The sequence below is a fragment of the Leiobunum rupestre genome, chromosome 5 (genome assembly GCF_980474605.1).
Source record: "Leiobunum rupestre chromosome 5, qqLeiRupe1.1.hap1, whole genome shotgun sequence".
In the NCBI taxonomy this organism is placed as follows: domain Eukaryota; kingdom Metazoa; phylum Arthropoda; class Arachnida; order Opiliones; family Sclerosomatidae; genus Leiobunum; species Leiobunum rupestre.
In genome coordinates this window covers 9,271,088-9,286,743 of record NC_143388.1, presented here as the reverse complement: position 1 = coordinate 9,286,743, position 15,656 = coordinate 9,271,088, and the positions used below count along the sequence as shown (strand labels likewise).

The 15,656-nt window shown below is 36.8% G+C and overlaps 1 protein-coding gene across 2 annotated transcripts in view; it reads right to left on the bottom strand.

Moving 5' to 3' along the window:
- LOC149943502 (gamma-aminobutyric acid receptor subunit beta-like) overlaps positions 1-15,656 on the bottom strand; it is a 127,947-nt gene that overhangs the window by 15,670 nt on the left and 96,621 nt on the right. The window contains exons 6-7 of one of the 2 annotated variants that reach the window (XM_090174896.1): positions 6,403-6,540; positions 1,411-1,895 (exon numbers count right to left, since the gene is read on the bottom strand). In XM_090174896.1, the coding sequence (XP_090031022.1) occupies positions 1,411-1,895; positions 6,403-6,540 (623 nt within the window). Of the gene's footprint in view, positions 1-1,097; positions 1,896-6,402; positions 6,541-15,656 lie in introns of those variants that run through there. The other variant, XM_090174895.1, reaches the window with a different exon arrangement.

Genomic DNA, 15,656 nt, shown 5'->3' with positions numbered 1-15,656 from the left:
TAGCAAGTTTTTAAATCTAAGGGTAGGCTTCCCTGTATTTCTTTTGTACCTATTATTGACGTCAATTGCCGGTAAATGTTTCTATTGGTTGCTACTAGAGCGAGCCGAGAGATAATTTTTAGAGGAAAACCAAAGATAAAATAGTAGGAATTTTTTTTATCAAGCCTAATATCTTAAGTTATTGATCGCGCGTTTTAATTTTTTCTTTTAAACGGAGCGCGCAAAATTACGCGAGTTATCTCACAAAATATTGAAAAGAGTGATAACATAACGCGAATAATGAAAAGGGACCAAAAAGCTAAACCGTAAACAAATTTGAAGAAATTAAAAAACCAATAACTCGTACCAATAGGTCTTCGAGTAAACATAAAGACGCGAATCTTGGACCAAATAGATTTTCGAGTTAAAAACTAAATAAAACTAAATTAAATAGCCAGAAATTCCAACGTAGACCGGTTTCGTCCTATTTGAGACTCATCAGTACTGTGCGGGAAATCTGGCTTGCGACTATAACACCGAATAGAGAAACTAAGCCTAAACATGAAAAATTTCAAAACACGTTGCATAGCAACGGAAAGCCGAATAGCGGGATAGTGGTGGAGAATATTAAGAGCGCGCCCCCTAAAAATCAACACATAAATTTTATGTGGGCATTTAATCCTAACGAAAATTAGAATTTCTAAATTTCATTCTCTCCTCAACAATTTAAGACGTCAACTATAGGTAAGATTGCGGAGAAGTGATTAAAATATAAATATTTTAAAGTTAATTTTCATAACTAAATAATTGTTTTAAGTGCCATAGAATATATATTTTAGAGTTCTGGACATTAAGATCTATCTTATGATGAAACCTAAATCAAAAAATTCAAAATGGGTCCTAGCTAACACTATATTTTCAATGGATTAAAAATATTTTATTTAAACCGAAATCTAATTAAATTTGTTATAATCCACGAAGTATCAATTCTGTCGAATAAAGTAACTAAATGGTTTTAATAATTTAAATTTAATAGTGCACATTTGAATATTTTAACTTTAGACTTTAGCGTAGACTATAAATGTTAAACGTTTTTCTTTGCAGGATCAATGTGCACGGGCGATTTTGTGTACGTAAAAATAAAGCTACTTTAGCCGAACAAATCTTTTGGTTTGGATCACGTTCCAGAGAATTTTCGCGCTCTATCGACACCGTATCAACATAAATGGTAGCTAGACTTTATTCAAAGGAAAAGACGCCAGCGAGACCCCGAAATCGTGGGTAAATAAAATCTTCAAGCAATCCGGCCGCGACGGTAACGTTGACGCCTTTTTTCCAGTACGCGGGGTTGACATACAAATAGGCATTTTGGTGTATAAGGGGATAAAGAGAGAGATAGAGAGAGAGAGAGAGAGTGTGGGGTGGTGGTACGGCGGGGTCGATGCTTACTGGTGACTTGAGGATAGGCATCTCGGGACTTCCCGGAGAAAGAACTGCAACACTGCCAGCTTCGGCCGCAGCCGCCGCAGCGGCGCATTTTTTCCGATGTTCCTCGGCCAGTTTAGCTAGTTGCTGTTGCCTCTTCTTTCGCATTTCTATTCGTTTGCCCAGGAAGCCGACGCTGGCGTATTCCAGCAACGAGGCGAAGACCATGACGAAGCAAGTGCCGAGGAAGACGTCGATACTTTTGACGTAAGAGATCTTGGGCAGCTGAGCGTTAGTGCTGGACATGAGTGTGGTCATGGTCAATACGGTAGTCACTCCCAGGGAGACTCGAGCGGGAGTGGCGTTTCGGTGGAGCCAAAATGAAACCCAAGAGATGATAACGATCAAACTCGCGGGAATATAGATCTGAATCAAGTAGTAACCCATGCTACGGACGAACATAATTTCGCAGACAAGACGAGAGTAATTTCCTAAGAAAGAAAACGATAAAGAAACGTTATCAATATAATTCATTAATACCGGGAAATTATATTCGTATACACTCGGAATGCTACGGTGCGGCGAATGCGCCTAAAGAAATGGGAGGGGCTTAAACTACGTGTGTTTTCAAATTGAGTGTCTGGCCGCAGTCGCGAATCAAAAATACTCACACCAGAAAATGTATTTAAGAAAACCGGATTCGTTATCACATGGAAATTTTAGATAATTTAAAATATCGTTTACAAAACGAATCTACTTCCACGTAAAATCTTGTATTAAGATGATAAAAAAATTAACAAGTTTTGTATGTTTAATATAGCCCAGGACAGATAGACTAAAAAGGGCTTGACCCGGAACATTTTCCCATAAAGATGAAAATTGGTACATAGGTAGTTTTTGACCCAAAAAAAATATACTAAAAGTCCCCACCTCTAGAGCGTGAGCTTCCGACGCCATCTTGGAAAATGGCCGCCAAGCACGCCTGACGTCATAAATTTAATGAAAGTGTCCAAAAATGTAAAAAATTGGTACATTATACATTTAGGGCTTTCTGAATTGTATTGTAATTTTGTTTTTGGTTTAAAACCGTTATTTTTGCCGCTATCTTGGAAAATGGCAGCCAAAACGGTTTTCCACGTAACTTTCCACTATATGTTTCAATATGATTGAAAATTGGTATATAGTTCGTTTGCGGCTGTGTGAACATAATTACAAAATCTTGTGGATCTGCGTCTATTATTTCGTCCACCATCTTGGAAAATGGCGGACTGCAATGCTGAATTTGGCCTTCAAAATTGTATGATATAGTCCGATTGTTTTAAAATTTGGTATATTTTCTGTTTAGGACGCTGAGAACACTATTACAAAATCTTAAAGGTATCTGACGGTTACTTCGTCCGCCATCTTGGAAAATGGCCGTCTGGTAAATACTCACTTTGTTGATAGCATTTTTACAACTATTTCGAATCGCTTTAGGGTTAGATTGTTACCTTTTAAAATACGGAAAATGAAAACCAGTGATAAAAATGTATAGGTATATATAAATAATATAACACATTAAATAATAATAATATAACACATTTAATTAGGAAATTCCCAAAACTATTTAAATATTCTTAAAATACTCAATTAAATATTTATCAGTTACTGCAGCTCGTACAGTCCTAATCCCAAATAATAATAAATGTCGTTGCCCATCTCTCTATAGGCCTAGCAAGACATTTTGAAATTAAAATACACCGGTTTATTTATGTAGATATTAAAATTTAAAATCTAGTAGTCGTTACATGATTAATATTTTGCTAACTAACCATTCTGGTGGAAGTAACCGTTTTCTGATTACTTTGAAATTACCACTTTACGATAGAGCGTTTGCCTTTAAAACACGTACACACACATATTCACACTCATTTCGTGTAACTGTAGAACGACTTTCCTTAAAAACTGCGATTGCAAAAGATCTGGTCTCATTTGTTCTGCAATGTGTGGTATGAGCTGAAGTAACCCTTAGATATATTTGATTGAAGAAGATGACAAGATTTATAATTTGCGATTTGTAAATATTAGGAAGTAGCTGGGGAGCCCAACCTTTGACCGGGTTCCACATAGTTGCATTGATCGTATAATTCGTAAAGCCATAAATTTAATAACTGATATATTAAAGGTTTTGTATCTCCAAAAATAACTGTGTACCACTATAAGAAACACAGTTTATCCTTTAGAACCGATTTATTAGATTGTATAACGCCTATACTCTAAAATTTCGAAGTACTCCTATAGACTCCTCTATGAAACCTTTTAGACTGCTTTAGAACTCGTACTCATATCAGTAACCTAGCTGATCCCTGTAACGTCGTGTACCGTGTTCCTCTATTAATATCGGTGTACTCTTATAAGGAGCCCCATGAACCTCTTTATACTACCGCCAGAGCCGTGCTAAGTGTTTTTGACAAATGTTTTAGACCCTGGGCTCCACTAACGTTTTCCAAATGTTGTTGACTTTCTCTCCCTCCTTGACCTAGGGTCCCCAATCAGTACCTCATGGGCCCTTTACCGCTAGGACCCGGGGATATAGACCGTTCTCTATTAAATGAACACACGCGGCCTGTAGAGATAAAGGAAAGCCCATCGACAGTTCTAATCCAAAATGATGAAAAACGATACATCGCCAAATGGCGAATACGAACCAAAGAAAACATCATGTGCTTATTATATAGTTAATTAAACAGTTTTGGGCATTTCCTAATAAAATGTTTTCTACAAATAAATGTGTTATATATGTATCATTGGTTTTCATTTTCCAGATTTTAAAAGCTAACAAACTAACCCTAAAGTGATTCGAAATAGTTATAAGAATGCTATCAACAAGTTGAATATTTACCAGACAGCCATTTTCCAAGATGGCGGACGAAGTAACCGTCAGATACCTTTAAGATTTTGTAATAGTGTTCTCAGCGTCCTAAACAGAAAATATACCAAATTTGAAAACAATCGGACTATATCATACAATTTTGAAGGCCAAATTAAGCATTGCAGTCCGCCATTTTCCAAGATGGTGGACGAAATAATGGTCGCAGATCCATAAGATTTTGTAATTATGTTCACACAGCCGCAAACGAATTACATACCAATTTTCAATCATATTGAAACATATAGTGGAAAGTTACGTGGAAAACCTTTTTGGCTGCCATTTTCCAAGATGGCGGCAAAAATAACGGTTGTACACCAAAAACAAAATTACAATACAATTCAGAAAGCCCTAAATTTATAATGTACCAATTTTTAACATTTTTGGACACTTTCATTAAATTTATGACGTCAGGCGTGCTTGGCGGCCATTTTCCAAGATGGCGTCGGAAGCTCACGCTCTAGAGGTGGGGACTTTTAGTATATTTTTTTTTGGGTCAAAAACTACCTATGTACCAATTTTCATCTTTATGGGAAAATGTTCCGGGTCAAACCGTATCTGTCCTGGGCTAATATCAAATCGGGACAGATTTTAAGGTACAGGTCACCAGCGAAAATTTCGTCCGTAACCATCACGGCACCACAGTCTTCCAGATATTCCAAGTGTACACAAATATGATTTCTTGTTAATACGCATTTAAAACTTATGTTAACTTTAACTTTAAATGGGCTTAACAGATTTAATGACGTAAATCCCCTTCTTAAATTGAGCGTGATAAACTAAGAAAATAACGCGAAATAATTTCTGGAAATAATAAATGTTTAACCATCAATTGATGGGTAACGCTGTAAGACAGCGGACGTCCATGTTAAACCGCGTAGAAAGTTACACGTCGGATAACTGATGGCAACGTTAAGAACTCCAAACCACAATCAAAACTAGCGAACTATTTGTCCCGCTGAAGGAGGGGATAGTAATTCAATTTTTGCCGATTTCCGAACACCGGGAAACGACCGAACCCGCAGAAAATGATTGATACCAGCCGGCCTAAAGTCGATTCTTCCGACGCCTCCCTTTACGAGAATTCGATTGAACGGTGGGCTTCGATTTTCAAAGTTTGCCCGACCAAGAAAGAAGTTTCTGGGATCAACGGTAACAGGATACTGTTGCCAAGGGAGAGTTTCTCGTACGAAACACGCTTGAGAAAATATTAACTGAACCTCTTTTACCTTAGAAGTCGACGTTTGACAGCAAAGAGCAACTGCGTTAACTCTGAAAAATATGGACTGCGCGCCAGCTTGATTTATTTTACGAGGACAAAACTGCCGCGAAACATAAAAAACGTGGCTTCAAATTTTAAGTCCCGATCTGGCAGCGCTCGCCGTGCCAAAGAATTATAGGGCTCTTGTTTATTATTTACTGCTTTTTTTAGAGAAGCAAGTTCCATAAAAGTCCGGTTGGCTCGAAGCGATCACGGACACGTAATAAAAATTATTTATCGAACTACCGCGCCGTTTTCTCAGTTTTTGATGTTTCGAGTTATTTTGGGACGTGGTATAGGAATAATCGTGGAAAACCTATTTTGAAACTGATCGGAGTACATATCAATCTTGTTAAGAGAGTGGTAGTGTTTAAACCCGGTTAAATTCCTTAAATTTAATTTAATTTTAAATTTTACTAGTAAAATTCAGTGGTTTCACCACCTATTTATTGGTTAAGCAAAGTCAGGTACATATTTAAATGTAAAGTTCAAAATCCTTAACTATCAATGGTAAGGTAGTTTGTCAAACCTTCTGCAGCACAAGTGTCTGGAATTTCTTACTTGGTTCTAGAATAAACGTTTATACCTTTATTCAGGTGTGGTAGGTTCTCGATACTCGATCTTAGTAGTTAACCTTGATTAAATATTTTTCCGATGCACTTTTACTACCGAAAAACGGTTGTCAAAATCGTAACCTCATTTTGCCGATTGTCCCAAATATATAAGGATCAAGTCCCCAAACGAACGTCCGGGACTCTAAGGTAATACTAGCTAGAGGATAACAAACCACAAATGTTTGATTTGGCAACAACGAAACTAAAATTCTTACCGGTTGTGAGGAAGATTTCTTTGGTCTGCTGCCGATGACCTAGTACTTTGAACTGAGGCAGTTCAACCTCAGCTGACATTCCAACTGAGTCCACTCCTTTTGCCCATGTGTAGCGTATATCTTTCATGGTGTAACCAACTGTAAGATAAATTAATTTGTTCAGAATTTTTACATCAATTACATAGGTATATAATATTTAAAACTAATAATTTAAAACCATCGGGTGAAAATATAAGGATGAGAACGTGCTCTTTGCTATAGAACGCAATTGAACAAGCACCAAAAGCATTGATTATTTACGCAACAGATTTGTACATTTGCTAATGACCTGAAGTTAAGGCCTCGTTGTCTTTATTATAACTATCACTTTTGTAGGGATATTGAGCGAGTTAAATAACACTTCAAGTATCAATTAAGAGTGAATTATTTTTGATGTGATTTACAACCACATAGAAACGTAATTTACGATACGTGTTTCCTGATATTACCTACGAGCAAAAAAAAAAACCCTTTATAGTATGCCGAATTTACATTGAGAAAACGGAAAATTCAGTTAACAATTTTGTTAAAGGCGATTTTTTCTTATTTTCCTTAATAGGTCTGCTTGATGCATTAATCAACCAACTACGTAATTTTCTCGGAGTAGGAGAAAGTTGTCTTTTTACACAATAGAATTGCAAAGTCTCGCGGGTGACAATTTAATACGGACGACAAATTAATTGAAGGACAACATAAAAATGTGACACTTATAACGTTTCCCAAAGTCTTGCTGGATCTAATAGCTCCATTGTGACAACAAAAGATAAACCATTACTTAATCTGAAGTAAGGCGTTGAACAAAAATAAGTCTTTGGGAAACGTCAAATGTGTCACATATCCCAATTGCACTCTTTCCCAAATTACAACAAGACCACTGGGGGTCATCATTTCACCAGGCAATTTCTAATTAAACGAATCCATTAGATATCACCTAACAATTTGCGTAACTCCGAATTAAAACCCGCGCGGATGAGTCGTAAACGATTTTTTACATCGAAGAGGCAAACAAATTCTGATTATAAGTACGATTTTTCATTTTTTTTGATCCGCTCTAAGCTATGGATTCCTTGGGAAATGTCAAAGATAGAAAGGACGACGTGTCTTGACAGCGAGGTACAAACTAACCGAAGCCTTTTCTTCAATTGCAAAGTTAGGTGGAAACTACTTGGTTAGGGAAAAGGAATATAAGCTAAACTTCATTCTGGTCGTGAATAGTCTCGTAACAGTGACAATAATGGTTTTCACGGCGTTTGGAACTGTACGCTTGAAAGATGGTACAAATGTCGGCCAATTTTTCTCTTTTATGTTTTCCGAAAAAAAAGGCAGTTAGCCCGAGCGAATTCGGGCCCGAAAGGCAAAAAAGAGAACGAGGCGCGTAAAAGTTTTCTGAAAGAAATGTATTCCATACAGTCCTTCGGGGGAAAAAGGCCCCGAAATGTATTTCCTACTTTTTTACTCAGTTTTTAAGAAAATATAAAATTTAATGTTATAGTTACGGGTGAAGGCAATAATATAAAAGAAGACGGAAAAAGCAAAATAATAAACATTAGGTCTAAACCGCGAGAAACACAGCGACCCAAATTTACGCGAGCCAGAGACCCGGAAGAAATTCGTACCTTCTTTGGAAGAAAATCAGCCTTTTTGGCGAGCTATTGTGTAAAGTAATCAATGCTTAGCGCGTCCTACTTCGCTCTTTCTATTGTGTATTTAACCATTTATTTCGTTAAGTCAAAGCTTCGAAAACGTACAAAACCCAAAGCATTTTTTTGTTAATACACAAAATTGGTTTTTACCTAGGACCCGTGAAGTTATTTTCTTTAAGACAGTCAAACCCTTTTTCTAGTTTTTCGTGTTTGCCTAAATATTGGTTTGCGATTTTGAATCTAGGCTCAAGAATAATTTGGTAAAAATTGAGTCAACTCCTCAGTTTGTGGTTGAAACAACTGTGTAAATAATAAGTTTACTTCACTCTTAATATTACATATTAAAGTTTCAAATATTTGTTTATTTGTAATTTAAAGGAAAATTTCAGGTTGGGTAAGATTTGGATTTATTTGAAAGATCATGTTTAAATAAACTCAAAAATATCTTTTTTTAATGACGAGAAATTGATTTTTAAATGAGCCAAATTCACCCGCCAAGCGATTTGCCATTTTGTTTCGCGGTGACGTTTTAGGACTTTAATCACGCGCTGTTCGCGCTATAACAGCGCTCTGTTCCCTGCGCGCGCTTGCTCCGCTTGGTGCGTAAATTTGGCTCGTTTAAAAATTAATTTATCGTCATTAAAAAAAGATACAAAGGCTTCAAACACCTTATCTAGTTCTTAGAGTTTGCCTAAATATTCGTTTATGATTTTTAATCTACGTTTGTGAATAATTTGGTAAAAATTGAATCAAACCCCTCATTACGTTGTTAAAACAACTATGCAAATAAAAAGTTAACATTTCGTGGTAAAAGTTTGAAATATTTGCGTATTTCTATTCCAATTAATAATTAGCGGATACTAACAAATTTCCTATTTTACTTTTCAACGAACTATATTGTTCTTAATTGTAAGGAAATCTTTATTAATCAACAAAATCCGTTTAAAAACTAAGGAAATTTTCGTTTGATTTTCCAAACCCAATTTCCACAACCGAATCTTCCACGAATTGCAAAAAAATATTACAATTAAGAGGAAAGAGTTACAAGAGACTAGTCGTCCGTTCCCTCGAGTAAACCAATAACCAATTCTGGGCGTGCGAAGCAATGCGGTACTCGGTAAGTATTTACCCTTTATAATTAAAAGCACCCTCTCCAAATGAGTTTGAGAGTTATTTCAAACACTCGAGCGAATCGCGTAAAAGCCTCTGTGTATACAAAAGGGGAAAACGCGGTTCTCGAAGACCAAACAATAACAACGCGTAATTTATTTAGCTCGGGGAAAAGATTCGCAATTGCCCTGGCGGAAAAAAAAACGAAATATCTTTCTAGGAAACTCCAGCGGACCAACTCGGTTTTAGTCGAGCCCAGCGGTCTTACAGTCGCTTTGCAATTCAAATGAATCGCCTACAGGAGCGAAATAAAATACAACGCACGCAAATGTACCTCAAAACGGGCAAACAGTGTCCCCGGACTACAATATACATACGTATTGGGGAAAATGTCTCGTCAGAGCGTAGAGGACTAAATGAAAGGCAAACTTTACCTTAGCTCCGTCATTGGCGGAGTTGTTGAGTAAATAGTACAGAGCTATAGGTACAATAGCCGCTCAAGTTATAATACGGACATTCCTATACTCGAAGATCTGTTTTGAAAACCACCGAAAGCCAGTACATGATATTGAATGGTGATACGCTCTTCCTCAAATATAAACCTTTCAAACAGAAAAAACAACCACAGAAATAACTTCTTCCGCAGGAGAAAAAAACACCAACTTCCGGTTTTGGATAGATCATCAATAAACTATCGGCTAGAGGTTGAAGTTTTGTTCAACCGCAATATGCATTACGCGAGTCCTGATGAACGTTATCATATACGTAATATAACAGTATGTTTCTGTATGAAATTTTCATAAAATTTTTTCCATGAGACCTTGTTTCACACTGAACATAAAATTAATGAACTGTGAATGAAAAGGTTACCATGGAAACCAAATCTCGTGATCGTGAGGCATGAGTTGAACTATAGATCGTCAAAGCACGAATTCCGTGTGTTCAAAATCTACTATGAAACTAACCTCGATTTCTTATCTATAAAGTTGAGGACGTGTTTTTCATCACGGAGATCGAAGTGACTGAAAGGCCTAGGTTTTCTTCCGCCTGTCACCCTTTAAATTTACTTTCCTTCCAAACAAATACCCTGGTGGTAGGCCAACGTGTTCATCTATTGGCCTACCACCAGGGTATTTGTTTGGGAGGAAAGTAAATTTAAAGGGTGACAGCCAGAAGAAAACCAAGGCCTTTAAGTTAAGTCATATCCATTAAATAAGGTTATGTCGCATATGATATTATTAGTGGACGCTAGTGCTTCACTCTCGTGTTGCCCCACGAAAGGATAACATAGGTGCTCGGTTGATTGTGCCATACACATTTTCAGAGATAGTCAATGCTTTCGCGACCTATCTTCAACTTCTATTGTACCGTTTTAGATGATATAATATAGCAGAATTTCTTTGAATAGTTGGTTTTCCTTTAAAACAAGCAGAAATAGTTGAATGAAGAGTTTGCAATGTTTGAGTTATTTAATCTATATATCTTGCATGATAATGAGTCACAAAATGTGAATAAAGTTCTTATGCTTTGAAATTTTCGTTACTTGTCACAGAAATTAGACCCAAGTTAAGCGTTGGCTATAATTACACTACAGTTATTCGCTCGCTACACTAGGAATAAAATATAGATAACATTATAGCGCGAGTATATTGTCCATTACATTTCTGAACAAGACAAACCCATATTTCTTTGCAACGGGGAATGATTTATTGCCGGGAATTACGAGGCTGAACTTGAACGTTGATAGAATACAATAATAATTTTTATTTTGCAAAAAAAGTATTTCTGGAAATCACTGAGGCAAAGCTTATTAGGGGTGGTTACCATTCATACCATAGATAAAATAACTTCGTATATAGATAGGAAACTTCAATGGGGAAAACAGACTCTCACGAGATTGCCCTGACATCTAGTGACTGCGCCAGTTGGATGTGTTCTCAAGAGCGTAGAACGTATTGAGAAATTTGAGGTCGGAGTTTTGAGAATAAACATATTATGCAAGGTAAATGTCTTCAAATATACCAGAAATAGCGTTTAAAACAAACTTGAAATCATTACTGGATGCTATTTCTTTAGTGCAATTTTTTAAAAGGACATCGCACTTCTTCTATGGGATTTGGCTTTCGACAGATTTTTTTCAAATTGAAACATGTTGTTAAGCTTGATCAAAGGAGCAAAATTGTCCATTGCCATTTTACCCTAGCTCCTATAGTTTGTCCTGTATCAGCGGTCAAAAGTGGACAAAACTTAACATAGTCTATTTGTTAAAAGAATTCCCGGCCCATAGGTTAGCCCTCTACGTTCGCCCGTCGCTAGTCCAGGCTCACTATCAAAAGAGTTTTCTTGCCAAGATTTTTACACCTCTACTGCATTATTATTTCTTTTCTCGCAACTTATTATTCAATATTTTATGAGCAATAATAAAATAAAATAAAACATAACATAAAAGAAATACTTCGGAAATCAGAATATATATGATTAACCGTTTCGTTGAATCCCACATTCAACACTCGCTGATAGGATAGAAACAGTCACTCCACAACAGATCAAACACTTATTTATCGATACAGTCACATAGTCAGTCATAGTCACGGTCACAGTTAAAACTCAATATTTAACTATTTATTTACTGTGTTCGTTCATCTTGCGATCAGAACGAAACCAAATCCTACGCTCTGTTTTGGGTAGCACCCCGAATCTTGGCATGAAAACTCTATTGACAGTAAGTCCGGACTAGCGACGCGGAAACGTAGAGCGCTAACCGATGGCCCATGACTTCTTTTAACAAATAGACTATACTACGTTTTGTCCACTTTTGACCGCTGATACTGGACAAACTATAAGAGCTAGGGAAAAATGGCAAAGGACAATTTTGCTCCTTTGATCAAGCTTAACAACATGTTTCAATTTGAAAAAAATCTGTCGAAAGCCAAATCCCATAGAAGAAGTGCGATGTCCTTTGCTCTCAGTTCAAGAAAAAGTACTTTTAAAACATAAAGCTCGCTTAAGCCTTTGCAATTGGGATTGCGTTACACCAAGGTTCTAAAACGTACTTCGAGTAGTGCGAACTTCACCAAATAATATTATTCGGGTGCCGCCACCAGATGTCGGCCAAAATTCTCTACAACATGAAGTTTCCTATCTATATACGAAGTTATTTTATCTATACGCTAAAACATTCAAAGAATTTGGATAAAATATTTTAAAACATTATACTATTTAAATCAATTTAAACCAGTTAGATAGTCCTATAGTCCGTTAAAAACCAAAATTTATGGCGATAACCACCTCAAGAAATATTAAGCGGTTAATTTTTAATAAAATAAAGAAATTTCGGGAAATAGAAAAGCGCGCGTCCGCTGCGACAACTGGTGAAAATATGCAAACTAGGCGATATTTGGAAAAGCTTGGCCGTTCCCCTTTAACACCGATTTTAATTAAATTGAAAATTATAAATGTTAGGAAAGTAGACGGAATAATAAACCATTTAAGTGTAGTAGGAATATTATATCGTTATATTTTAAGTTGATTTTAATATCGACTTAGAGCTAATATATACAAGGTGGGGAGCCTCAGCCGTGGTCCAGCCTTGGTACTTCTCCTAGTACACCAGAGTGCTGCGGGTGGAACACTTCTACAGGCACTGCTTCGGTCACTTAATCCGTTATTTAATTATCGGTTAACTAATTTTGGTGAGAACAAAGTTACGCACTTGGTTTCCGCGATAGAAGACGACGATTTAAAACTGAAAATGAAAATAAAGACCTAGAAACATCCAGCTAGAATTTGTAGAAATTCTAGCTGGGTAATTTTAATTACGGATTAAATAGCCGAGGCAGCGCCTGTAGAAGTGTTCCACCCGCAACACTCTGGTGTACTAGGAGAAGTACTGAGGCTGGACCACGGCTAAGGCTTCCACCCTGTAGGTCATGTCTTTAACGATATCCAAACCTTTAGAAAGATTGGGGAAAAACGAGCTATGCCTAAATCAATCTTCAAAGTTACAGATATAAATCCCAACACAACACTGAAATATCTGGACCCAAATCAAACCCGAAAACCAAACCAAAGATAGTAATATCATAAATAGAAATTGCGAAACATGTCAAAGCTCTCCCGATAAACTAGAAGCCTCTCGATGACCGTCTGTACATCGCTCTTAAGGTGTAGTGTATTATCTGCTCGCTATATGACCTAGTTCTCGAAATATCTTAAAGATTATTAACAGCGTTTGAAATATGTATCATTCCCATTTTAAGCGGGATCCACTCCATCTTTCATCTTTAAGTCGGCCGTCTCTTTTCATTCGCGAATTTCAACAAAACTGAAATGACTATTTGAGGATCGAATCCGATAGGAAACCGTAACCCAGTGAGGTCCGCTAAAGTTAGCGACGCCCGGAGGTTGAAAAGAGAGATCAAGGAAAGGAAATACATTGTTCTTCCTTTTTGTAGAGACGCTTTTCGAAACATTAATTGGGGAGTACTTATCTCCGCACGTCGTCCCATTCTTTCCCGGTATTGACCATTCCGTATCGAGCGGCGCGGACAATGAATTAAAAAGCCCTATATCGCGGAGGAGCTCAACGTCCAAAGATAAGATTAATCGACCGTTCCCCTCGACTCAATTGATTGTCATTGATTCACTCGCACTTCACGAACCAAATGATTCGCAGTTTCTAGACGCGTCACGGCCTCAACGATGCACTTGTTGGGAGTCGAATTCTCGTTGGGTCATTCTGCACTTCCTAATTGAAACTGTAGTCAAGAAATACAGCATTACTCGGGAACTGGACGGTCTTTAAATCCGAAAGAAAAAACTACGGACGTCAAGATTTGTAAGGTTGCTTTCGATGTAGTTTAAAGTAGAGCTAAGCGCCGCCGATCCAATGCCGCCGTCGCTGATATTTTATCTAGCGCCAAACCGCCGCCGCCGAGCCATTTACTTTTCGGCGCGCCGCTGAAGCCGTCTTCGATAAATTTTGAGACTTTCTAAGTAACTTTATAGTTAGTAGAAATTATGTTTAATTCAGAGAAAACGGCATGGTATTAGAAGATAAAACTTATTTTATACAAGACGTTTCGAGCCGAGGCTCTTCTTCAGTCGTTCGTTAGTTTTAATTTGATTTAAAATTTTACCACGCGCCATATTCAAGTTCTAAAATCACGCGAGCAGAAGGTCAGCGTGTTAAAACCTAAAATAGAAGATTCCGCCATTCGAGGCGTTATTTATGAAATCCCTTGCTCATGTGGAAAAACGTATATTGGTGAAACAAAACGTTCCATTTTAGACAGGATACGTGAACATAAATCCTGCGTGGCTAAGGGCGATATGAATAACGGAATTTCAAAACATATTTGGTCTACGTTAAACCACTCTATTAAATGGGATGATTACAAAATTTTAAAACGGGAAACCAATTGGTACAAAAGAAAATTCTATGAAGGATTGTATATTCGTAAACTAGGTAATTTAAATTTAGATAAAGGATGTCAAGAAGTAACTAATTGGGGTAATATTGTGATTTAAAATTTTATTTTATTTTATATTTATATTTTAATAATTCACACTGACTTACATATACTTTGGATTTATCGGTTACATTGATTCTATTACACACGTAAATTGTTAAAATCAGTAAAACTTTTGTTTATTTTTTAACACGCTGACCTTCTGCTCGCGTGATATTAGAACTTGAATATGGCGCGTGGTAAAATTTTAAATCAAATTAAAACTAACGAACGACTGAAGAAGAGCCTCGGCTCGAAACGTCTTGTATAAAATAAGTTTTATCTTCTAATACCATGCCGTTTTCTCTGAATTAAACATAATTTCTACTAATATTCACCATGGTAAATAATAAGTTTAATATATACGATTATATACATGATCAGAGACATGTATCATCATTTTATCGGACTCGTCATGTTGGCAATACTTTGGCAAGAGTATCGAATCAACTAACCTTCTTGAGTAAATGTAAGTCATGGAATTTGATACCTAATGGATTACGAATTAGATCATCCTATACACCCACGTCGGGTGGGAATGTAAGAATTCAACGCGACACTTATACTCTGGAGAGTAGCATCCTTCATGATAGTATTCTAGCCCTAAGACGAAAGAAAGCTGACCTTCAAAAAGAATTTAAATTTCTCTCTAACCGCCTCTCCAACACCCTTGATACTCAGATTTTATCAATTTTACTTGACGTTATCTCACGTTCTAACTCTAAAGAGTTCCAAGAAGCTAAATCTAAACATATCCGAAAATTCAACGAACTGTGCCTCAGACACGCTACAAGTAATCCGAAATCGAGACATCACATTGATCATCCATCTAACCCTTCTATAATCACCAACCTTTCTAATCGACAATTGACAACCGGCGAAACTTCGCTACTAGAAAAGGGTCTTAACTTCAAACCAACACAAACCAATCCCAATATCAATGATATCTATG